The 27,488-nt window shown below is 36.8% G+C and overlaps 1 protein-coding gene across 1 annotated transcript in view; it reads right to left on the reverse strand.

Moving 5' to 3' along the window:
* The window catches only part of HDAC9 (histone deacetylase 9), a 387,397-nt gene that overhangs the window by 101,475 nt on the left and 258,434 nt on the right, over positions 1–27,488 (reverse strand). Inside the window, exons 15-17 of the mRNA XM_061996670.1 lie at positions 22,449–22,569; positions 16,996–17,045; positions 2,300–2,407 (exon numbers count right to left, since the gene is read on the reverse strand). Coding sequence (XP_061852654.1) covers positions 2,300–2,407; positions 16,996–17,045; positions 22,449–22,569 — 279 coding nt within the window. The remainder of the gene's footprint in view (positions 1–2,299; positions 2,408–16,995; positions 17,046–22,448; positions 22,570–27,488) is intronic.

Raw genomic sequence — 27,488 nt, forward strand, 5'->3', positions numbered from 1 at the left:
CCAGTGCAGCGGGTAGACAATCTACTATGCCTGCTGCAATCTGGAGCACTGCCCTGTGGGAAGCCCTTGCTATGTACTGTAAGTCTAACACTGTGAACTTCAGGACATGTAGCTCTTTTGAGAGAACTGTGGTATTTCAGAACAAGTCGGTATGTCCTGTCTCATAATGTACTTTTTTTTTTTCCTTCAGATGACACCAAACTGACAGTACACCATCTGATAGCAATCAGTAAACTGTATCTGAAAACTACCAGTGAAAAACTATAGCATGTTTCTCTACTACTCTTAATGTTTACATGTTGTAGAGCTTTTGTGGCTTATACACAATTCTTAGAAGGTGCTTTTTTTGTCATTCAAAGATTGTGAAGCTCTGGCAGATCATTCCAGATTCCAATCAGAGTCTAATCCCCCCACTCAGAGCTCACAGTACAGGTCCCAGATGATTACTTCACAGGCTTATTTACTCAATGAATGCACATAGAAGTAGTCATTTTCATTTCAATGCAACATATATTTCTAGAGGAAAAAAGGCAGCAAAATGGAAGAGCTATAAAGTCATAAAGGTAGATTTGAACATATACATCTGTGGGGCCAGAACCTTACAGGTAGCTCACATTGAACACCATGTAGAAAATCCCAGAACACACTACAAAAAAAAAAACCCCTATGCCATTTACCATGAGGGTATTGGGAGAAGCTTCCCAGCAAAACCCACCTTTGTGTGAATGCAGAGACAAAGAAAACATAAGAAGACTCTGACAAAATTGCTAATGTCAGAATTTTGTGTTTCCATAACTTCTGTTAGTATACTTTTCTTCTGCCAGTCAGGCCTTATTAACCTTTCTAGAACATTACATTAAAAATACCACATGCAGATTCTTAGTTCATACAGTTGGCACTGTGGCATGTAAATCATTGGGCTTCATGTCCATATCTCATTATTCTTGTCAAAACTTGATTTTATATTGCTGCGGAGACCAACATATGTCCTACGATCAACAAAGGCAAAAACTTGCTAAAAAGAATCCTTCTTCACTTTCATTAGTCCTGTTGAACAGCAATAACACACGGTGAGTAGTGTATTGAATCCTACTGTACCCAAAAAGCTTAATGAGGATAAAGTACCCATCAGAAAGGACGTGCAACAGGATTCTGTATGATGTTCCCTTTCCCTGACCTGAGATTTCAAAATTTGTACATTTTGTGTAGTACCTGACTGGTGATTTTGACATCTGAATATGAAAGTTTAGTGGGTGCATTTGATTGTGTCGGAGCTATAGTACCGCATTTCACCTGAGCATGCTGTTGTTTATGTACCTGTATGTTCTATATTCTGAATATCTATACATTAAAAAAAAAAAGGTACTCCTCCCCAAATATATAGCTGAATATTTTGACTGAAATAAGATAGATTCACAGTAAGAAAATTCTCAAGTTCCATTACAATTTGGAATTTCAGAAATCATTATACAATGCTAATTCTAAAATACGTTATTTCTGTCTTGATTTCAGAAACAGCACTGAATCCATTAGTATTTGGACTAGAAAGTGAATAAACAGTTTCATTAAGGAGGCATGTTAGCTCCAACAATGTTTATTGGGGCAAGTCTGCACTCCGGCTGCATGTGGCATACCTTTAAATAGGGCTGTTAAAATACCAAATAAAATGTCAAAGTCTGTCAGGTCTGGAGCTTTTATAAATTGTTTAGACTGGGGATAATTTGGGTTTTTGTATATCATGCCTTGTAGATCGCGTGGCATGGAGATAGGAAAGGAAAGGGGGCCAAGGAGAAGAGCGCAGGGCAGCCAGCCTGCAGGAAAGTCAAGGTCATAGCTCTCTTCACCAGCTGCCTCCCTCTTCCTTTAAGCCTGCACACCCACTGTTTGCCTCCCCTCTCTCTGGGTGGTATTCTGAGGTTACGCACATGACTAAACAAACACATTATATATATAAAAAAAAAACCCTACACAACAAAAAAGATGACTTCAAAAGGCAGTGCTACAGCCACTTGCCAGACGTGCATGCTACAAGTAACTTCACCTCAGGCTGCAGCAACCCTGTAATGTAAGCACCCACCAGTGCTTCAACGCACAGCCGGCCAGGCTGTACTCAGCGAGGCCTGGAAGAGCTGTCTGGGCTGCCACACCTCCGTGGTCGCACTCCCAGTCCTCCTCCTGCCACCCTGCCCGGATCAAAGTGGAGGAAAAACGCCTCCCTTCAGCCCCACCCCCTCGCACCTCCCCCCTTCCGTGCTCCACCACCCTGGCTCTCCCACCCACGGCGCGGCCTGGACCTCACCTTCAGCTCCCGGGAGGCTACGCGGGCCGCCAGCTCGATGACACAGCCCACCGCCATGCGTGCCGCTCCGGCCGAGTGCAGTTCGTTCCAAACGGTGTCACTGTCCACCTGAGCAAACAGCCGGCCCCGAGAGCAAGGCAGAGAGAGAGGGAAAGGGAGAAGGAGAGGGAGAGCATGAGAAAAAACAAACCCGTGAGGGAGGGCTTGGCAGTGTGACAGCCCGTGTACAATAACATCAGTCTTCCGTCCTGGCCAGCTGAAAGGCCTTCTGGACATGGCTTTGCTTATGCTTTTTCTCTGCACGGGCTTCTCCAATGGAAACACATTCCTGTCATGCCTCGCTGCCATTCCCTGTTTAGATTTCTCATTACAAACAGTGTTACATCGGCCAGGCTGGGCCTGCTCACCAGCCGCTGTACACTGGGTCCTCACGCCTGTGCAGAGACTGGGACCTGCCAGGGACCAGGACGAAGTGGCCAGTTGGGACAGTCACAGCTAGCTCTGGTGGCCATCACAGGCAATCTGTGATACCAAAACTCAACAGTGGCTCTGATCAATACCAGTAGGTATAAAAAAGGAAAAAATGAAAAAAAAATGAAAGAAGAAAAAAGGAAAGAAGGAGAGGAGAGGAGAGGAGAGGAGAGGAGAGGAGAGGAGAGGAGAGGAGAGGAGAGGAGAGGAGAGGAGAGGAGAGGAGAGGAGAGGAGAGGAGAGGAGAGGAGAGGAGAGGAGAGGAGAGGAGAGGAGAGGAGAGGAGAGGAGAGGAGAGGAGAGGAGAGGAGGAAAGGACAAAACTTTCTGTATCTTCAGTTCTGATAAACTAATAAGTTTTGGCTGAGAGGCTTTAGCTTTCCCTTTGTAACAGATGAATTTGGTTGATTGAAGCAGAGAAAAATGACTTTTGCGTGTGACGTAAAACTACGTATATAAAATATAAAATAGAAGGATACTATAAAGGAAATGTTAAAAGATGGTGAAACAGCACTGCTCTACAGCTTCCATTGGTATGCTCAAATTTTACTTTTGAAATCTATTTTTAGTAAAATTTGTAGAAACATGCAAAAAAAAAAAAAAGGTGAAATGTTGTATATCCCGAATATGATATTATGTCAAGTAAACATGATGGTGTGAAATAGTCTGAAAAAGTCATCTGAAGAGATAGCCAGACTCCCTCAATGCTGCATGGGAAGTGCATTTAATTGTAACATACCGTACAAATTTATCATGAAAAGAAAAACATTTAGGAATAGACAAAATCCTGTGGCAGATACTATTTGGATGACTTCCAAGCATAGAGAGACATGTTTTCAGTTTGAACCAGAAGCTTCTGGTCTTAATTTCTTTTCTTTAAAAAAAAAAAAAAAAAAAAAAAAAGCTAAAACGAGAGAGAGAAAGAAAGAGAATGAGAGGAAGGAAGGAAGGAAGGAAGGAAGGAAGGAAGGAAGGAATAGGAAGGAAGGAAGGAAGGTCATTTAAAATGAATGAAACTGCTACTCAACTCTGGAGGTTCTAAGGAATTTCTCTGATTAGTCATTTGAAACAGAAAGAAACTTGATCTTCTCTACACCTATAAAATGTCTGTGTCATTACTGTTACAATAATATTATATTTCAAGTTACTAAATTGATCTTATTTTTAAGTGTACTGGACCTGAGTTTTCTATCGTTTTGATCGGTTTTCTGTGCAAGCAGGAGAACTAATGCAAATAGCTCCTATTCACAGTTGACCTGAGTAAGAAGACGGGATTTGGCTTGCAAAGTTTAGAATAACAGTAATAACAGCACACTCTTTCATATAAGAAGCTCAGTCTTGTACAAACACAATTAAGCATCATCAGCTTGATAAGGAGTGATTTCTTGTATTGGTTTTGCAGATTGATAGCTTGAGATTTAAAGAAATTAAGTAGCTTTCCTAGAGATGCATACAAGTCAATAGGTAACTAAGAAAATTACAACAAGAAATAAGAAAGAAACCAAGTAAAAGAAATTACGAGATTTTTAACATTAGGCAGACCTTCAGGTTGTCTTTCTATTGCTTTAAATCCACTGTGAATCAATTTTCATTTTTAAATCAAATAAGGAGATAAATAAGTAGAGGTCATTGGTTAAATCAATTTAATCAACTCATAATAAAGTTTGAAAAATGCTGTGCAGTACTTTAAATAAAGAAGTATCAACAAGAGGGCTGGGAGGGAGTTCTTTCTTACCATTTTTATGGCTAGCAAATTAAGGTTAACATGAAGGAGTGACTGATGAAAATTATTCAATGGCAGCTGCTCGTTACACCAGGGCAGGAGCCTGCATCCTCAAAGGGACTATGATTCATTTCCAGGAAGGCCGATTAAGTTAAAATTGTAACCACAGCTTGAGCGTACCCACCCTTCAAGACGGTTGTCTGCTCTGACATGAGACAGCAGTCTCTCCAAATGCTGAATGCTGAGTATTGGCCAGGATATGGCATTTATCATTTTCTGCTTTCAGCTGAGTGTGAGGAGACTGAACTGGGACAGTAAGACCAAATATCTTCCACTGAAAAATTTCCCTTGGACCTGATGACTGATACCTAATTCGTTTTGAATTCAAAGTAAAAATGTGCACTCAGGAAACAAAATAGTGTTTCCTGAGGAATTTTTTAAAACGTCACCTAAATATACACAGGAAATTCAGAATATTTTAGATGATCTCTTGGGCATGGTACATGTAAGGAATGGTAAACTGTCAAAGCTGGGCTAGCCAACTGAAGCAGCATACCTTAGTGCACAGTTATTATAATACAACAAAATTAACATAAACATATGCATAATTACCCTGAAAAAATGCACAGTATTATTAGCTTAGATGTCATATTCTATTTTATTTTCGTGCAAAACTCAGATTTGAGTTTCTGAGAACATCTCATGAAGAACAGCCTAGAAAAATTTTCATCACACAATGCTCTAGCTCTTACAACTTGAAAATGCCATCTCGCTCCATTTTATATCTCTATTAGTTCTATGTATTGTCTTAAATCTTTCAGGTGTTTAAACAGAGATTTTCTTTTAGTGTTACTCAGTGTTTACTTTGTAAATTGCTGTTGAAATACAGTGATATAATAGGCAAACCCATTAAAATTACAGCTACTAGCTGGCCCAGTTGTCAGGCTGTGTATGAAATGCGGCTATGTAAAATCATACTAGATGTGCTTTTCTTTATTCCTGAGAGATGAAATGGTTGGATTTTATACAAGTAAAGGGAATAGGATTAGACTCTGTGGTTTCTGGTTCTAGTCCATGTATATATCACATATGTCTGACAGCCTATGTAGATGCTGAGTATGCACGAATTTGTGACAAATGTGATGCTTTCTAAAATGCAGACTGTGAAAAAGTCAGATGGAACATTTTTGATCCACAAGTGCTTTGGAGCAACTGAAGAATTCAGTAAAAACCCTATCTTGATTAGACTTTTTTTCAGAAAATTTAAACAAAGTATGGAACATGTAACATTTGTAACTTAATTCTAACATGGAATCTTAGCCGCTTTTTTCTGCTTAATTATATATACTATTTTCATTTAAGAGTCCTTTAGTAAAATTGTCAGGGTAAAAAAATGTTCTGAATGTCTAACCAACTGCAAAAGAACCTTTTTAAAAAACACTAAGATGTCAGTGCTAAGCTACGCAATTTGTTATCAAAAATCCCATCACTGCTTCAGCTCTTCAAAGGATTGTGCAAGATAGCACCAAGAGCCAGAAAACACAAGGCCTATCTGAATGTTGACTTTCTAACACATATGGATTTACTTCACTCTGAGTTTCCTGAATGAGCACTGTAGATTGTAGGCTTTTTCAAGCACATCTAATATAGTTCAATCATTGGCATGTGTAGCAAAGCTAATACTCTGTAAAGCTACAGATGATAGAAATTAAGCTACCTGTCCCTGAAGTGGATGTGGAGGCATTGAAGAGGAAGGGAATGACTTAAGTGAAAAGAAATGTAGGTAACTTTTCCCGACTGAATGCAACTAATGTTTCAAACCTTGTGTGCAGAAATTCCCTGCTTTGCACTACAAAAAAGGACTTCATATGAATGCTTCCTGCAAGAAATATCTATGTGGTAACTCAAATTTCACAATGAAGACTTTCGGCATACTGAAAATAAGCTGAAAAACAAGAAGCCTTGCAGCAGAGATGTTTCAGCAGATAGAAAGCTTGTACTGTAACCTCCCATGCCCAGAATGTTTTCTATTAAGGAAAACTGACTATAAGATTGAAAATTACCAACTCCTTATGCTGTGCTCAGGTTGTAGCATGAGTGTCTGAAGGTAGAAAGAATATGGAAATACATCTGAGATATTTTTTACTTTAAAGGCCTTTCTGAAATCACTGCAGTTGGAAAAACTGGAAATGTTACTTGTCTGGCTATTTACATTTATCTGGAACCTATCTCAGAAAGGAAAAATGATCATGAATACTAATTCTAAAACATTAAAAAATATACTTATAACTGCTTTTTGTTTTACCTGTCCCTTCCCCTGCTAGAGAACCTCTTCACTGCTCATATTCTGTTTCAGTCCTCCTTCTGCCTGAAACCTCAGGGGATCTGCCTAATGGTCACTGGATCACAGCTCTGCTGGTATTCTGACTAGAGGTGCTCCTCCCAGTCTCACACACCCTTCCATTTTCACATGCTGCATGATGTACTCATCTATGTGACTTCTGTCTGTTTCTTAAATAAATACTGCAAACTGAGGTTGATTTAAATACACATCCACTGATAACTATATGGCAATATAAAAGAGAGCCCAGGCTACTGCTTTGGGATGGATTCTGACAAAACATCCCAGAACTTACCTTCTCTCTCTCTTTTACCACAAACAAAGGTACACACATTTTATGAGTTAACATAAATCCAGCTTCCACAGTGGAATTCTCATTTCACTCCTAAAACAAATTAAAAATATACTGAATTGCTCATCCTGCTCTGGATTCTCTGCACAGATGTTGCCATCATAAAAATCAAAACCAGTCCTCCTAGAGTTACCATATGTCCCTACCAGAGATACTCTACTTATTCTCTGAGAATAGTTCAAAAATGCAATCTGTCATTTACTCATTCATAGAAGTTTTAACTTGCGAGGATCCTTTGATAGCAGTTATTATATTCTATGTGTCCAATATCCTGTTTACAGTAGTTTGAAAGGATTCCTTGCCCTTTCTTTAAAGAGCAGAGGTTGAGCTCAACTGTTCTTGAATGGAAGTTAATCCGGTATGCATTTCATACAGATACATTTCAACACAAATCTGGAAAAAGTACTACATAAAACAAATGCTATCCTTCGACATAAGTGGTTATAAAATGAAGAAGAAAATAAAATCTAGTCAGCTAAAAGTGTGGCTATATGCAGTAAACAAACTGATTAAGAAATCTGTAAGAAATAATGTGGGAGAGTATAGACCTCCTCAGTGATATTGCAATTTAATAAAACTTGTGTATTGCAGAATGAATTCCTGTGCTTTAGCTTTAAGAGTGTTCAGAGTTTGTGAGTGTGAGAACACTCTTACACGTCTGCCAAAGCAAACATGTTTCCATCACTGGGATTTTTAATTCCCTGGCATGAAAATAGAAATTAAATACTTTCCTGAAGTGTTGCAACATCTAAAAATTGTGTGTGGCATTTTGCTATCACTTCCAGCAAAGTCTCTCTCATTCTTGGAGACAGTTGGTGCCAGCAAGTGCTATAAATTTGCAGTACTTTGCTCCTGACCATGAGCAGTGCAGCTTCCCAGGTGCCAAACTCATAGCTCTCACCTTCCACTCGTATAGATGCCTTCGTAATCATTCATCACCTCTGTGATTTCCACCAAAAAGTAAAAGGTCTTCAGTGCTCTTCTCAGCTGCTATTTCATCTCACCATGACTAAAGAAGTGAAGGTGTGCACATCATCTCCACAGAACAACCTTTAATGAATGGCCTGTCAGCCATGTCTATCGTTAAGGAAGAAAGGAGAAAAAGTTTGCATGGCTGACATGTCTTCCATAAATCCCACATACAGGAAGTGTGTAAAAATGGGTTAATGTAGGAAAAATATGTACAGTGAGCTTCCTTTATTTTGACTACTATTCTAGGGCTGTATCAGAGATTTGTTCTGTCAAAGGCATTTCCAGCTGTTTTAATCTAAAATGCCTGCCATAGAGACTACCCAGAATGTCAGCTTTTCATACTTTCTTCCCTATCAGTGTGGTTTACAAATAAATTGTGAAGGGGACGCGATCTTTAGGCTCCAGCGGGATGAAGAGTTGAAAGGATCATCACAAATCATTCCTTAAACGAAAAAGTTCATTCACTTGGGCTTGCACTCACTTCTCTGTTATGTTTTAATAATTCCAGTAGGAGAATTATTTATCAGCAATAATATCCATGGAAATGACCTTCTAAAAAGAATTTTAAGGGCCATTAATTCTGACCCCAAAAGCCACTTTCCAGGCAAGAACAAAGAATATGGACAGTACATGTACCCAATATATGTAGAATACTTAATATCTCTTTTATGTTTTATCTGACAATAGTGATCTAATTTGTAAAGCTATTATAAATCAAAACAAATTTTCAGAAAATACTGGGTAAAAAAATTCTAAGTAAAAACTATGATTGAATACCTAGTGGAGTTACTGATGGTTGTGGTCCTAGACACTGGTAAAAATGTAGTACTCCTACTTCTATAAAAATGGAATTCACCTTAAGATTTTTAAAATGGCAAGTAAATATGGCAAGTCTATATTAAAAATTAAATATCTTTGTACTCAATATGAGAATCAGAAAGGAATCAAGGTAAGTCAAGCTGAAGCCTGAACAGAATAATAGCTTGAACTTTTATGACAGGTATTCAGAATCTCTGGGTCTCATAAAGCATATGTTAGACATCCTGAAGGATCTCAAAACTTCAGTGAAACAGTGATGTGTGGATCGTTGGAAAGGGGAATGGAGGGAGGATAATATGGATTAGCTGTGGATTAGAACTTGTTTTTAGAAAAAACTCATAAATAAAACACTTAGGCCCAGATTCAAGTCTCAGATATGTGGCATATATCACCAGATGCTTGTAAAAAATGTTACTGCATTTTCAGACCCAGCCCCGAGTACTCTATTCATTTAACTTGACACTTGTTTTAGTATTTAATGGAATAGTGTGTGAAAATGCTTGTGCAACTGTCTTCTTATGTTTGATCATACAGTTTCGAGGAACTCATGTGCAAAGAGATAGAACAATGTGTAGCTGGTTGTAATGGATGCAGTTACAGAAAATACAACTTTTATGTGCAGAATTGAAGTCTTATTTTTTAAAAGTTTCATTATTTGCCACTGAACACATTTTGGCAGTATATAGCATTTTAGCTTTCTTCTTGGATGTAGATGATCTTTATATTAGAGGATGCTGTGGAGCTAGGCTAGAACCTGGTGTTTATTCAGACAAGAAATACATTAATATGTCCTCCTCAGAGAACTTTTCTGTGCATCCTGGAAGCTAAATTCTAACAATAAACATATTATGTGTTTTTATAGTGCAAATGTGAATTCTTCTTTAGATACAGATTTCCCATGAAATTCATATGTGTATGTGTAATTAAATGTGGGGAGTGAATAGTATTAGTAAATTGTATATGGTACCATCATTTACAATTAATATATATATTATAACAACATAAGTTGTCTTCTTTGCATAATGCTGGCCTTTGTCAACACAACAGTTTTTAGGAAATGCACAAAATGAGGTAAGACCTTTAAAGATTTGGCTTTATGGTAGTTCATTAATTCAGAATAATTTTCTGTGTTCCATGTGCTGCATCTTCCATTACAATTTAAATCTGCTCTAGTACCAAGGGAAAAAGTTTCTCTGTTAAAAAGGGAAAAAAAAAAAAAAATCTGAGGAACAAAATTCTATATTTGATGATGAGTAATCAGGTTACCGCTCCTGAGCTTTATATCCTTGTCTGTTGAAAGTAAAAGTAGCTTAGGACTTCTCTAAAATAGTCAGTTGTGCCTACAGCAATGCCTAGGAACTATATCGCTCAGTTGAGCAGTTTCACCTCTCACTGGACAAACATCAAGCTCTGTCAAAGATGGCACAGGGCCAACTGAGTGTCATGAAAGGCCAAGAATGGGACAAAATATTTACCCTTTACTGTGAAGAGATTTTTTTTCTTTTATTTTGTGGCCATAGTATTGATATGTTAATTGCGGCATCCCCACTCTGCCTAGAGATGGGAAAACATGGCACTTTTCCAGATCCAGAGATCTTCTGCTGTTCCTTAGTAAAGGAAGAACACCTATTTCCTACTCTGATCATCCAGATTGATGTTATCACACATTTACTTTTCTAGATATTCTTTTTGTAAAAGGAATATGCTTAAAATTAGGAACATATTTGTTTCAAGTCCCTGTCAATGAAGGAAATCGAGCATTTCTAACCAGTTCTTCTGATCTTAGATGGACTGACTCCTGCTCTAGGGATGCACATGTCTCTGTAATGGTTATCTAGGCATGGAAGGGTGATCAGTGTGCTGCTATTAAGAACTGCTATTCTCAGTTGAAAGTAAGCAAATGTGTAGTTTTTATCTCATCTTCCTATTTCTTCTTTAGTTTGCCTGCTCAAGAAAGCTGCCAGCTTGTCAGTTAGAAAGCCTATAATTCTCTGGCCTATAGTGAGAGCCTATAGTGTAATGCCAGTTGGTCCATTCCTACAAAACTGTAGTGGTTTTGCCTAAGCCTTTAATGGAAGTGCTACAGGGGTGACTTCTTTAAACAAAGAGCTGCCAGAAGCTTCCCCTGTAGCTGATAGGGTTAATGCCAATCAGGAGAGTCCTAGGAAGAATGAGAGGTAGAGGGAGGTGTTTTAAGATTCACTTTTATTTCTCATTTCCCTGTTCTGATGGTTCATTAATAAATCAAACCCTTTTCTCCCCAAGTTGAGTCTGTTTTGCCCGTGATGCTAATTGCTGAGTGATCTCCCTGTTCTTCTCTCGGTTCACAAATCTCGCATTATATTTCTTTCTCCTTTGTGCAGTTTAGGAGAGGGAGTGGTATTACTACTTGGTGGGCACCTGACATCCAGCCAGGGCTAAATCACCACAAAAACATAGACCACTGAAACAATTGGCTCTCATATATTACCAGAACTGACGGGATATACTACCTACAAAGAGCATTACAACCTCATTCCCTCATCCTGTGGATAAACACTGTAGGTTTACCTGGAACTGCACTAAGTGCCTGAGGGTGCAGATCTCTGAAAGCTCTGGGATGACAAACCTCAAGCCCTTGTTCCAGTCCCATTGTCACTGGCCTTACTTGCACCTTGAGGTGGTAACAGGATGATCTTTTTGACAACCTTTGCAGAAAATATCACACAGTCAACACTGTGCAGCTGAGTCCTCGATAGTCATGAGAAATATAGAAATCAAAGTATAATGTGACTATGAGGTTGTTTTGAATAACTCTTGTAATTTCTTTAAGGATGGTATAGATGGAAAGTACCAACGTTTTCTTAATTTTTACACTATTGTACTATGGTCATAGAATGAGGTTGGTACCATTATCTCATACAAATAAGAGGAATGAGAAGGCATAATGTTTAAAGTCTGAAAATTCTTCCTGGGCCCAGACTGAGAACAAGGGAAGAATGAGAAGCAGCACAAAACCTCAGTTTGTTGCCTGTATGACTTACTAAATCTGTATACTTAGTAACATCTTTCCTTTCCTACAGCTTTTTTCCTGTGTGGTCGGGACAAAAAGTAGTGCTGTCCAGCTACCACAGCAAGGAATGACAGAAAGAAATTCAATACTTAGAAATCGTGAGGATTTTGTAAGTTTCATAAAAATGTACAGAGATTTTGTAGCTTTACATTTCATTTTTGATAGTTACAGTCCAAATTCTTTTCTGGTATGAAAGATCTAAGATACACTTCCATTAATGAAACAAGGTCAGCAGTTGATGAAACTTATCTGCTTATCTTATCTAAATTTTACCACTATAGCAGTAAAATTAGAGGAAACGCAGTGGGCTTTCTGTAATATGTACGAGTCATTTTTAGCCTTTCAGGTGACTCAATATTTAGCCTATGAACCACTCTGTTCAGCTCACTAACATTTACTCTGCTAAAGTCTAATTTCTTGCAGGGTGGCATTGTCCCCCAGTTCCTTCTCTTGCAATCTAAATATCTGACTTTACACATTACAGGTTTAGAACAGTGTCTTTTGAGGATCAGGGGAGAGCAGGGGGGATTGGATAACTGCCCAATTTAATATGATAAAAGTGAATTTTTCTTCTGTCTGCAGGATAATCCCCAGGGAACAGCGTACGAAACCCAAACTTAAATAAAATCATATCCTGTTTGCAAACATCATATTCCCTTTGCTTCTCAGTAATCTGGACCCATAAACCCCAGCACAGCTTGAGAGCCCATTCCTCATCTAAACAAATGCCATAAGCCCCTTTATACTTTTACAACCATGTCAGAAAATAATATTGACTGCCAATAGTGATGTGATTGGAGTTGCCTCCTCTGAGCCACAAAAGAAGTAGTCTGTTATCAATTTCTCTAAATGCATCAAGGGAATTATGGGTCGGTTCAGTTCCAAGTTATAAATGACAATTCAAAAGCCGCAGAAGTGTTTGAAGCTAGGAGCCGATGATGACATTATCATAAAAGCTTGCTCTTCTTTGCTTTTGTGGGGTTTTTTGCCTATCAACTAGACAAAAAAATATGGCTGAGAAATGACTTCAAGATTTCTTCACACAGCAGCAGGTCAAACAGGCAGGAAAACAATCACTATTTTTAGTGACAGACTGAGGCAAGGAGATGGAACTTAGTCCCATTAAAAATAGATTTCTGCTTCTCTTATTGTCATTTTCTCAGCACAACAGAAGGGGAGGAATTGCAATAGATGGATGCATTGATCAAATGATCAGTCATAGATCTAGTGGCTGTTTACAGATAAAAAAATGTGGAACGGTCTGATGATCTGCAGAACCAAAAAGTAATTTGTGATTATTCGCCTAATTTTACCACTTCACCTGAAGCTACCCACCTCTCCTGGAAAACTTTCACATTCCAAACCTCTGACCAGCTGCAAGAAATCATCTCATATTAAAACTGCTGGCCATAGAGCTGCCAGTCTCTCTCCAACACAAGGAATTTCATCCTCCTGGTATTAGAATTCTTTAACAACAGTTGGTTCTGGAACAACATTAGACTTGAAAAAAGAATAAAAAGCATTATTTCAAGAGAGAGGTCCCATACTTCAACAGATGTTATACTGCTGACCCTGGATAGTCCTCTGACAAAAAAATAACCATCATTGAAACAAAGCATGTTATGGGCAAATTTAGGAGGTTAGATTTAGATAACTTCTTTTTTCCTCTCTGTGCGACCTGTTCAGTTTTGCTGTCAGTATGAAACAACTTTGTTCTCTTAGATAAGAGAGATGATTATATCTTTTCTTATAACACTGTAAAGTTTATTGTTTGATTTCTTCTGAGAGCCTAATATAGACCAAGCCAAATTTGCCAATAACCCCAACAAAATCAGTTGCTATCACTGTTGGAAAGAAAATTTCATATGGATGAAAAATATTTATGAAACCTGTAAACAGTGGCTTTATATACATTCTGCACTGATACAAAAGATTTAGAGCTGCAATAGAACAGGATGAGAAAATATTAGTAATGGACACTGTCTCTCATTTGCTTTTTAAAATTCTTGAGTAAAACCTTTCTTTTGCTGTAACTGTAACTAATATCCAAAGAAGAGGATCCTGGATCTTGACTGCAATTTATTGGTGCTGTTAGAACAGAGATAACAACAAAATCAATAATATAGTAGAATTCGGAGTTACAGAGGTTAGTTGGACCTTTGTTTGTGAACAATGTAAGCCATCCTAAACTTATTCTGATATAGTCTTTGTAGCCCATCAGCTGGTCATGGCTTCAATGCCTGTGAAGTCCTAGGTTCCAGTCCTTGCTGCAAGAGCACTTTCCATTTTGTCCAATAATTCTTTCATATGAAATATAGAAGTTGTTTGTAGAGTGAGAGCTCAGAGCTAGGACTTCACATTATTTATAAATGTATGACAGATAGATTATAGCATAGATACCATGGACTTTATCCTACTTATGCTCTGTCCTACTGGCCCAATGTTCTTTCCAACAATGGCACACCTTTAGTGCATGGTGTGAGGGTCCCTAGTCAGAAACCATCTATGATCTCCTCAGCAGTAACAACATCTGTTAAGAGATGAGGATTCTGATATTAAATCCAGCCTGGCAGTGGAGAGAAATGAGCCTAGGTTTTGCATCCCCTGTGTGAGCAGTCTAACCACTAATTTATTTAATGCTAGAAGAGCTGCAAGTTCTCCTTATGGTTAGAAGACAATAGGATCAAAGAGCTGTGAAAACTATCATTCAAGAGAGAGCCATAAAGTCTCCTGCAAGAATGGAAATATTCTTTTTATTAATACTTTTTCACTGTATTCTTTAGCAAACAAGTAATCAGGCAAGAAAGGAAGCAAATAAATGACAACAATAAAAATTTTAAAAAGCAATCCTCCGATCCCTCTAAATTTTTGCATGAACTACTCTTACTGATTTACATTGACTACTGCATTATAACCTTCAATTAAGTTGAAAGCTAAGTAGCAATGCTGCTTCTTTCTTTCCACCATCATTTTTGAAAGTAAACTTAAGAATTGCTTTCCATGCAGTTTAAAGCAGCTCCTTTTCCCAGAGCTCATCTTAACCAGAAAAACAGCTAAATATCACTGAAAGAGAGCTCCTAATCTGATTATTTACCTTAAAAAGGGTCATAACCCATTCTTTTAAAAGAGCCTCACAGCAAGCCTGACAATAATATGTAGAAAGGCAAACCAACTAGAAAAAAATAAATAAAAGATCCATTTCTGCATGTTCTTTAATCCAATTTCCATGATTTTGAATAAGAAATAAAGCAAACAGAATCAAAAAAAGAGTAGTTAAATATAAATGCTTAAAAAATTAAGTTACACTGAACATTTTTGGCACACTTTAGCTTCATAATAGGCAACATACTTTCATTGTTAGAAGGACTTCAAAGCACATCATGATTTTTTTACTACCACAATTAAAAAAAAAGAAAAATCTTACACTTTAATTTTCAAAGCATACCACACTCCTGTTTACTTTCCAAAGCCCTCAAAAAGATTCATCAAGAAATTCTACATCAGATCCTCTTTATTCAGAAGCCTGAACATATTTTCTCAACTTTATTCACCTCTTGTTCAATCTTCTCTAAATGTCTTAATTGGAACAACAGTGCATAAAATAACCTTTTTTTGTATAGCAATGTGCATACGTATGCCCACCTGTGTGCATATGCGCACAGAGTAGTGCACAGAGGTCCATGTGAACATGCATGCCTATGTGTCGGTGTGTAAAGTTATCTTATGCCCATACAGAAATGAGTCCCAGGTTTCAAAATTAGGAAGTTGTTAGTCACCAGGAACCCAATTTTATGCACAAACCTCAGTAAGCTAAGTCCACAGTAGAGGAACTGGAATGATTATCACTTCCTGATTCTTTGTATTTTAACTCATAGTTCAGAAATCCTCAAAAATTACTAGATATCAAAAGCTAAAATTATTTTTTTTTCTCTTTTTAATGTTAAAATCTTACAAAAGCAGCATTTCTTCTGTCAAGTATCTCATAATAAAAGAACTCTACTATAAAGAAGAATGTTATGTTATGGAATTTAGCCTTTGTCACTGATAAAAGTAAATACAGTCTTAGAAGATTGCATTGGAAGTTGACCTCCAGAGATTATGGCTTTATCCCTGCATACTTAGAAACAATGAAAGGGAACTAAAATATATATACATCATCCAGCCAGCCCATGAATATCTAGTAATATCGTCATCACTTTAACATCAGTAAAGTAACAGACGCAGCTGGATCAAAAGTGTAGAATACTTTGGCATGTGAAAAATTATTTCTCCCTAGTATTATCTTTACTAGAATTTAATCAGAGCATGATATGATCATCAGAAAGTCACCATTCTACATGTTTTTTTTATAATTTAGGTTAATTCTTTTACCTAGTATTGCAACAGATTTTTATGTGTAGATTTTTTCTACTGTGTCCTAATACTCGCGAGCCTTTGTTTCAGAAATAATCCATTTCAAAACAGAACATAAAAATGCTCAAATAATTTATTAGTTTAACAACACCTAAGTTATTAGCTAGCAGCTAGTGAGTATTTCTCATGCTAATTGTTAGCTTTGGTAATTTTTTTGTCCCTTTTGACAAATGTGAAGCTATATTTACTTTTCAATAGTACACAAAACGGCTTCTCTAAAGTTTATTCTGCTATAACAATTGCACTCATGTTGCTTTCCTCAAAAACAGAGTTCATGTAAAAAAAAATGAAGTGTAACAACTAAGAAATGTGTACATTATCACAAAAGACTTTCATATCTAACTGAATCGTTAGTTCTATCGTATGCTTATTGTAATGTACTGTCTTCTGTATCTTTGAAAACACAGTATGACAACAGATCAGGTTTCAACTCTACATTTTTTGTCAGCTTCTCAAGACTTTGAACTGATAATGCAATAGTGCTAAAGAATTTATGAATGAATGCATATGTTGCCTGCTGTCACTCTTGTGAAAAAAACAAACATGTACTTACCCCAAGTCCCCCACAAGGCAACAAGGAAAAGAGTTTTTGAGACACGTTTCCTATATATTAGAGAAAAAAAAAACACTAATAAGCATCATTCTTCAAAAATTTAAATACTGGAACATTAATAACTTTTCCCGTAATTCAGATTTCTGTATCACCCAATGAAAACATCATATATTAGAATAAAAAAATTCTAATAGTACTTGGAAAGTAAATCAGCTATGGGACATTTAAAGAACTCTTTTGCAACAGTGACAAATGCTAAAATCAGTAAGCAGTTGTTTCAAAGGAGTATAATGATTGAATCTCCACGGAAAGTCACTCTGAACTAGGGACACTAATCATCTCGATATCTATAGCTGATAAGGACCTTGTTTAAGCTAGTTATCTCAGCTTCTTCTACAGTCAGTGAAGTGAGATAGGCACTTCTTACTCAGCATAGATGACTGATGAGAGAAGTGCCTGTTTCTTTTCACTAACAACAGAGGGAATCTCATTAAGCTTACATGAAACTGGTAACTAAGTTATTAACTTCATCCCTCCAAAAAAGTTTCTCCTTTGCAAATCACAGCATTAGTCTTCTTATCTATAAAAAAAATGCTGTTCTCTTCATTTACATATAATCAGTTAATATTTTAATATTTAAAAACATTAAATGAAATTCTACTATTTCCAGAACCTCTCAGCAAATGCATTCTACTAAAGGGAACAAAAATGTAATAGGCCTTAGAATCTAATTTCTACCTTACCCTGCTCTATAAAATAGATAATGTGATAGAGTTTGTCTTAATATTTGTACTCACTTTTTATTCATTCATGTTTTCTTTTTTTTTTTTGGGACCACTAAATTCACTGTTTGTCTTGACAAGGACAATATGAAAACCGGGTAAGGATCTCAGGATTTGATGCAGTTCCTATCCCAGTATGTAATCTGATCCTAAGGCAGCTGTGGAAAAGAACGTAAGCTTTTCCCCTGCTGTATCACACAACTGGCTTTGTAACTTTGCCATCTGGAGGAAACGTTAGACAGTGAATCACTCAAGTTACCTAGAGGAGCCACCCATTGTTATGGAAGGGGCGAATGCTGCAGTTATTCATGTTTAGCAGGTGCCAGTGAAATGCATAAAGACAATTATAAGCCATCATCTTTGAAGTACAGGAGATCAGACTGCAAGGCCTGAGATGAAGAGAGTGCTTTACACTTCCAGTAAAATCCAAGATGCATTTTTAACCCACTAGAGGCCTTTGATCAGTTTGCACAGTTTGAGAGAAGCCAAACAAAATCTCCTGTGGAGCTACCAGGGGAAATGCAGGTGCAGCAGCTATGCAGAGTATTCTCCTACTGTGAGTCTTAATGGCTGTAGACATGCAAGGAAATTTTGGCTGCAGGAGATTGTAAGAATAGAGGTACAGGAAGAGTTTCTCTTGCTAACAGATCCAGGGACCAATATGAACAGCAATTTTTCGCTTGTTGCTGTGGGGAAGATCAGAACATCTTAAGCAGATAACTAAAAAATCAGTTCTGTTCAAGCTCCAGGTTAAATTGATGGAAACGTAAGCTGTAATTTAAGATAAAAGGAGGCATCTTTAGAATATTAAATGACTAGACTTTTTTTCTTAAATTCCATTACAAAGTTGGGAAATAAGAGAGAACAGATGAATTCTCATTTATCTCCCTGCAGCCGGGCACATTGTGCCTGGTAAACACTATTAAAAACAAACAAACACAAAGGAAAAACAGAAAAGCAGATGGTGAGGAAGGACACCAAAATCAATCAACAGATAGTTCTAAAACAGAGAGAAACAAGCAGGAGGCCTTTTCAGTGTATCAAGAAACTTGCCAGGAGATTCACTTCTTATTGCATGATTAAAAAAAAAAGTAGATAGCAGACTTTGAAGAACAAGAAAAACATTGAGATTTCATGAAAAGAAGAACGGGGAAAGTTTTAACTAAGAGAGGGTGAGATCATCACTAAGCTAGCCTCACAAAAAGAAAAGAGCCCAAAACACTCTTGCTGTAAATGAAAATCAGTAGCAAAAAGTAAACCTGGAAAATGAATGAAAGTAAGAATTTCCCCTTGATGTCTGAAGTTGATATCCCAGCAAAACCCAGTAAATAGCAGTCATTTTTCAGAAACACCTTTCCACACTCCAGGCTACCTCCATAATAATAATAATAAAAAAGATGTTGGAATACTTCAAATGAGAAAAGACAAATTTTAAATAATTTTGGGTTTTTTTGGCTTTGCATCAGGTCAGAGTTTGCAGTCATCAGCAAATCACTTGAGAAAAAAAGTGTTCTTTTAGATAATATTCAATGCAACAATTTACCAATAGAGCTAGAAAAAATATCAAATATTTTTATTCTAAAATTTCAACCCAGAAAGCCAATAGAAAACTGGTTAGTCAAAATAGGTGCTGAGGCACCCAGCACTTACTGAGGTCAGGGCCTCTACAGAAGTTAAAGAAGACGCTTAGAGGGTTGACAAGTGGGGACTGAGAGTCTGATGATCAGGAAAAGTGATGAGCAAAAGCCCGTGTTGAAAAAAAAAAATTAAAAATGTGTTCACTTGAGAAAAGGCACGGTTTAAAATTAACCTGGATGTTTTCAGTATCATCCCACATGAAAAAAGCCTTTTCTGCTAAGCAGTCTTTTTTTCACTAACTTGAAATTGCAATTGCACAAATGCTCTGTAAATGCATCCTTTCATTGTAATTTAAATACTATCTCGCTGTGAGGGATGTGTTGACAGCATATTTCTCACTTTTGCAAACTTTTAATCATGGGAAATTTGATTTTTAGAAACATTCAATTATGACTGAAGAGAGAATAAGGAAAAAGAAACGGTAAGACGTGTGTGGTAACTATTCTGTCCTTGAGCTTATTCAAAGAGATCTGAAAAGTTGTATACTGTCACATTAAACTCTAATGTGATGTGACATGTAGTTTGCATATTAGTTTTCTTTATGTCAAGAAAATGTAGTGCAACATACCATGTTGCTTAACACACCACACTAAAATGCAATAGTGTAGAACTTGAAGTGATCATTTACAATAGCTGCATTTGTAGGCCCCAATGCAGTGAAAATAAAGCCAAGAGTTCAAGATTGTTAATACTCTGAAACCATTAAGAATATGTCAATGATAACTATGTGCATAATTCTCACCAATTTCCATAGTTTAAAGATGTTTTACTTTGTGGTGTTCCAGAGAAGATTTTTTTCCCAAACAGGGACACTGAAATAAGCATTTCTTGGCAAGAGGCAGATTTCTATCCCTAGTTGTATTTAAATTTCATTCCCTCAAGTGTTTCTATTCTGTTTGAAAGAGATAGAAGCTGCCTGCTAGGGAAAAAAAAAAAAAGAGAACTTCAGACAAATCAGATGTACTCTTCTGAACAGGGACTAGGAACAATTTTTTCGAGCACAATGAGTAGAACGGAGTACAGGTCCTCTTTCTATTTTGGGTGGGTGTAGAAATAAGGAAAAGAATGCTTTTATTTATGTTAGCTTTTATGAGAAATGTTTCCTTTAATTTTTTTTCTCCTTTCCTACACATAATTTCTAATTTCTATACTATACCAAGACATTCATTTTAATGCCAAGAATGGCTGGATTCAACATCACTGAATGGGGAACAATGAAAGGTAGAACAATCACACTGCATTTTAGAAGGAAAAAAAAAAAAAAAAAAAGAGATCATTAAGTTCCTTTACACAAGGGTTTCGAAGCCCAAATGATTAGTGCTTCCAGCCAAAAACCAGACACATGCAAAAGTATGTGGGCAGGGTGTTTCATTGACTGTTGCCTTGATAAAAGGCCATGTGAGATACAGCAAGAAAACATCGTAGAAACAGAGATAGAAAAGGGCCTTAAGTCAAAGATACTAAATGTTAAATAAAAAAGGGAAAAATTTTAGAGTAGAGAAATGTGGGCAAAGAAATGCTTTTCTGAGACTGCATAAATAAGGCTTTCTGCATTCTCTATACATAGGCAGAAACTCAAGAAGAATACCTGGATCAATTCCTTTTTTCACCTTGTAGGTGCAGCTACACTTACATCCCATATGCTGGTCAACCACTGAGACCCAAAACAGGAACAAGATTTTATGCCAATGTACGTTACATTAAATAACGTGAAAATTGAAATTATATTCATTAAATCCAACATAATTTAAAGGAAATGCTCAACTCTGTCAAAATGTTTCACTTTGACAATGTTGACGACTTCAAATCAAACTTTCCAAATTTTCATTTTGCAGGAATTTAGAGCTTTTTTTGGAAACACTTTTTACTGTGTTTTGGCTTGGTTTTGGTTGTTTTGGTTTTTTTTTAAGGGGGATTTCCTACTCTGGAAATTCAGGCTCCTGAAAATCAGTTTTGGTATTGCCTTTGCTAAGGAGATGCAAAAACTTAGATAACATTGTGATCAGGTCATTTTTCTTATCTATGACTTACTGAAACAATAGAAGAAACTCTTTTCTTCTTACAGAAGAAAATCTTAGCATTACTTTCCAAAGCAAAATAACTGCTATGTATTGCTACAACTGCAATTCTGGCAGCAATTTCCTTTGATGGTTAGTATGGGTTTTTTGGGGATTTGAGTTTCATTACATTTAGGATAAGCTCCACATCTTAGAGTGTTATAAAAATAGCTGAGAATTAGACTGTTGCATCCAGCGTGCTGGGACATAAAAGGGCAGTATCTCACTCACAGATTATTTCCAAAATGGATTTGTTTTTTATGGTTTTCCTTTCACATTCTCTGCCACAAGTCTGAGAAGTAGATCCACGTCATGCTATCCTCATGGCAGAGCTCAATTAAACCTTACTTTTCTATTACAAAACACATATATGGAACATTGTTTGTTCATGAAGATATCTGATGCGAAAAATCCTATCAGTTTTTTGCTATTCTGTATATCCACAGGTCCATTTAGTATTTTAATGTGTTCCCCACCTCCACCCCCCCCCCCCCCGCGCAATCCTGCATAATGGGAAGGCATTAAAATAAACTTCAATTATTAGCAACGCTATAGGTATTTGTAATCAATATGGCTGAAAAAAAATGAAATAAAGCAAATGAGAACAGCAGACAAGCAATTCTGACAAGCAAGTGTATCATAAACTCCTGTTTTCAAATAAAAAAACCCAAGGAGATAGAAGACCATGTTCAAAATTGTCATTGACCTTAAATGTAGAACAAATTACAGTAAAGGGTTAATATTTTAATGATTTTTGACGTGAATGAGGTGAAACTTCTATTGCTGTTTTCCAGCCTGTGCATTTTGCTAATCTATATTTGGCTTCCATTGTAACATTCTCCTTCTACATAGCAATGCATTTGGAAAAAGTGAATTTTTGTCACACTGCTTGCCAAGTATTTTAAACTGACACCAGCTATGACTAATGACAGTGCTGGAATGTGCTGTTCTCAGTAGAATAGAGGCCTGTACAGACCTAGGAGTTTCCTGGGGTCCAGCTTCTGTCTGTTCAGGGGGCTGGTGCCATACAGCAGTGAATGATGTTCAGAGTGAACCAGCTGTATTTCCTCCAGACTGGCTTTTCGACCTCGAATTCGCTGAAAGAAAACAGCAGAGGTCTACAATATTCCACTGACAATATTTTGGGAGAAAAAAAAAAAGTCCAAAATAACATTTAGTATGATTAATAATGGGTTGAAATTGCGTCATGCAGGAATGTGACACTGATTTGTTTATTAAAGCAACGCTATATGAAAAACAAATGCATGTGTAGTTTATCACAAATGCTTAAGTCTTAGCAGAGTTAACTTCATACAGGATTTCACATACAAGACAAAATAAAAGATTCTGTCTCTTTTTTTCTACATTATACTACAAAACAAAAGGTGAAATATTTCTTAAGTAACAAATTTGGCTAGAAAAATGCTTTTTTAAAAAGCAAAAACTTATTCACACCTGTAAACTGCAGATGTGTTCTGAATAAGGATTAGTTTTTTGCATCACTAAAAGTACTAGTGATTTATGCTGCTAGGAAGATCATGATCATAGTGTGGAGAGACAGGGAGAAGAAGAAAATGAAAGTTTAAGTGCTTTAATAAAATACTCTTATATATATAAAATTATTCTTTTAATGTATGTTTCATGTGCCAGGATCGTTTTTGATGTTACACTCACTTTCCTTACAGTTTTGTAATTGAAGTTTATCTTTTTAATGGTTTCTCCCCTGTACTCTCAATTAAATCAGTATTAAAAAATCTGACATGTCTTTCTGGAAATTGATTAAAATTTAATGAGTTTGGGAAGGAAGTAAGGAAGAAAAGGTGAAGCTAACACTTTCTTATTTAACAAATCTGTTCCTTGTACGTTTTTGAAGTTACAGATTGTAAACAATTTTTGTTGGCTTTTTTGTTTTGCTGTTGTTGCACTGCACAGCTTTTGCAAGCACAGCAAATGAAGTAGATTTTGTTTAGACTTGGGCTGTTAACAAAGTTCTAGTCTCATTATCATCTTTTCTGTTGATATTGGATAACATGGAGAGAAAAACAGCCCGTTTTTAAGATCTTGGATTCTATTTGTAGATCTGGTCCTTAAAATCACCTGGGGCAAAACCTCTCACAACTTAGCCTCTGGATCTGTCCGACTGTCAAGGTCTACAGATAAACAAGTACAGAAGTTATCTAAACAGACCATCCTATTTTAATAAACTGATTAACCTGTTACAGAATTGCCACTGAATTCTCATTTTCTTAGAGGTTAAGTTGCAATTCTTTTATATTCATCACCTACTCATGCACATCAAAAAACATGAACCTCTTTACTAGGAGAAGAAAGCAGTATTATAAATATTCAGGAGAATGTGCACTGCAGAAGAAAGGAGCTGCCTAGAGAGGGTCAGAAGAACCATGTACAATTTATATTGAGTTAAGCAGTGGCAATGTTTTCTGACTAATTGGGAAAAATATCCTAAGAGTTAGATCTAGATGACTGTGGAACAAGCTCCCCCTTGGGGAAATGGTGGAAGCCCTATTTCTTGCAGTGTTTTAAAGCTTGACTGGACACAGCAGTGGAAAAAACATTTTAGGGAATGATCCAAGAACTAAATGACTTAATAAACTCTTTTTCATCTCTGATTTCTTCAAGCCTCTCCCAGTCTCACATGAGAATTTGTAGCAGTGTAACATCCTTTTACCACACAGTTGCACAATCAAAATCAGCACATTATGTTACTTCATGGAGTCACTGAACTCCGTTACGGTTCTTCTGGGTCAGATAAAATGTTTTTCTTCACAACTGAGGTGACTGGTAAGATTTATTTGTTCACCTGTTTTCATTAAGGTCTATGTTTCTAATGAGTTGCTTGAGAATCTGTATACCTGATGCTCCACTGCAAAACTGAGATAGGAGGCTGGCTTTTAGGACAGCTAAAACAAATGTACAAGAGAAGTAAAAAGATATTTTCTGAAGGTCCCATTAAAGAATCTTGACTAAAATACTCTCTGGTCATATATTTTCTACAAGTTATACCAAAACGCTTTAAGAAAGGTTTAGAAGAATTAATTGACTGGCCCTTTTTAAAGTGCTGTTAAATGTCATATCTCCTTAACTATAAAAAGACCCACAGCTAGCCATTATTCTTACAGTGGGGACCTCTGTGATATTGTATGGAATATAATGATTTGCACTAACAGGCTAGGGTCTGGAAGTGGCTTCGCCAAAATGTTTTGCCAACAACCTACCTACTAGTCAATGCTGACAGCCAGATTCTCTGTGGCAGAAACTGGTTGTACAGAAGAAGGTTTAGTGCAGAAATCAAGTGACAACTGGACATCCCACTTGAGGCTTCTTGGCACAGTTAAGCCCTTGGAGTAAAGCCAAGAGCTAAGCTGCCAGGGCAGGCACAGCCCAGCACTCCTCGTTCTCCACAGCTTCTTCAGCTCTAACCTTGAGCATCAGCACATTTACAAAATGAATGGCAAGAGGAAACTGAAGGGTAAATTGCACACATCTGTGCTGTTTCTACATTCTCATCTCCTCATTTACTCTTCCTTTCATCCCACGCTTGCAGTATCTCTGCCTGTCAAACCATTTTCAATAACATAACATTAAAAGTCCAACTATCTATCGCTCTACACAGAGGAAAAAATAACTGATATTAAAAACCACCTGTAATAATTGCTAAGAACATTTCTTCTTAGAATCTTCAGCGCTTAGCAGATCTGCAAAAGCATATGTCATAAATCTGTTGCTAGAATCTAGAATCATGTAACTTTGGTTAGGCAAAGCGATGATTTCTGTCTCTCATTGGCATGAGCTATCAGACAACACAACATATGCATTTGTATAAATCTACACACACACTTTTAACCACATCTTTTTTTAAAGTGTCTTTCTTAATTTCCATTGGCCATGGTAATATCAAAAGCGTAACATGTAGTAAAAAGCAGAAAATTGGCATAAAGCCAACGAAAAAGCAGAAATAACATAGAACTTATGAAAAGTATTTGTTTCATTCAGTGGGATTTGAATACTACATTCATTCATCTACTACATCCCTAGTAGAGAGCAAGTCATCCTTTTCTAAAGTGCATGACAATTCGTGTGTTTGCTGACATATGCAGTTCCCCTTTCAAGACAGACATTTATACATCTCAAGAGAGCCAAATACTGCACTTGAGAGCTTCAAAAGAGATGCCTAGAACTAGAAAGTTATTCTTCCCACATCAGGAAAATGCTTTCACCTTTCACAGAATTCGAGGTCAAAGAGGACTGTCTAGTCTGGTCCTCTGTTTAAAATAGACCATTAAAGTTTCACGCAGATAACCTCTATTAACCTGAAGATTTTGGTTAGACTTTCAGCAGACTAAACTCTTGCACAGTCAGAGATTTAGAAAGACAAAGATGACACTGTCTATTTCTCTCTGTTAAATGTTGAGATACATTAAAGAATATTTTTCACTTAGGTCTCTATGTTTCAGATCTCCATTGCGTTTACTGCAGCTATTTGTATGGAGGTAGTGTCTCTGAAAATCCTTTAGGCTATGTAATTCATAAAAAAGGTCTTCAGTTTTTCCAATTTTTTCATAGGATTTCTCATTGTTGTCAAATTCTCTCTTGTTTTTAAAGATGCACATATATAACACGGACATTTTGACAGTCAGTATACCCACATCCTTTGCTCTTTTTGCATTGTATGGGAATTGCAAGTATATCACTGCACCCATATAGAGATGCACTTATTTTCTTCGTGTATTTTTATCCTCCAGTGCATAACCTGAGTATGACCAACACTACAAAGATTTTTGTTCTTAAAGACTAAATTTTCCTGTATTAATTTCTTCTTTAACAGTAAACTAATGTTCAGAAGATGGAATTTTCCCATATATTTCAGTCTATGTGATCTAGAAGACTCTAATGTTTTTAAACCTTTAAATTATTTCCTTCTCTTTCCTTTGATCCATGAGATGTAGACAGCAGGAGATGTAAGGTGTCTCCCTAATCCAGAAAGCTACCAATATTCAGGACAAGTTCTAGGCTGAAAAGAAAAATATTGCTGGACCACACTCCCTACAGGAAGTAGAGGTAGGGACACAAAGTGTCTACATATCTACATTCTTTTTTTGTCTAAACTGTGCTAATCAGTGTAGCCTAATGTCAGTCATGTGTGCATAAATTATGGCACCAAAGGAGTTATATAAATACTTCTCATCCCAGAAAAAGTAGAGAGCAGACATCACTATAAAAACATAATTCAATCTTTTTAGCAAAAAATTGCAAAAAAACAATAATAGACGTTTTCATGTCAATCTTTACATCTTTTAGCTGCCCTGTTCTGGTGCTGCATTTGATAACTGTTCTCCATCTATTAGCCTTTAAAGAACACAGAATAGGTATTTCAATAGACATATACAAAACTTGTAAACTAATGCAAAAATATTGTGACTGAATTTAATTTTTTCCAATACATATATATCATGACTATAAAAAAATCCACTGCAGGGAGGAATAACTCTGCTTGCTTTGCCCTGAACTCAGTCAGGGACCAGCCTCTCAAATCTGTCTGTCCAAGGCTGGCCATGGTCTGAATATGTTTCCATTTTGCCTTGGGGAAGCTGATGAGGGAAGTAATCTATCTATTTGGAAGAGTGGTATGATTAAAAACATTGCAAAAGCTTTAAACAGTTTCTCAATTTAACAAAAATTGTCTAAACTGTTCTTTTAATAAATTTAGAGCTCAAACATCTATGGCCAGAAAGATAAAATACAATCTGGAGAAGCAAGTCCTTTTGGCTGTGTCTGCAGCAGTAAATTAAACAGTGCCAGGAAACATTCCCAGGCTGGGGAACACACTTGTCTGTACTATTAAATTGCTAAAGTGATTTTTCATATTGTTTTGGCTGAGCAGCAGCTAACACACTCCCAAACAACTCCCAGATACAGTTTGGGCACTGGCATGAGTCAGGGAGCCAAGTTATATTTTTTAAATGCTATATATGATGACAATATGAGCAATATATAT

Source organism: Colius striatus, chromosome 5 (genome assembly GCF_028858725.1).
Source record: "Colius striatus isolate bColStr4 chromosome 5, bColStr4.1.hap1, whole genome shotgun sequence".
Lineage (NCBI taxonomy): Eukaryota > Metazoa > Chordata > Aves > Coliiformes > Coliidae > Colius > Colius striatus.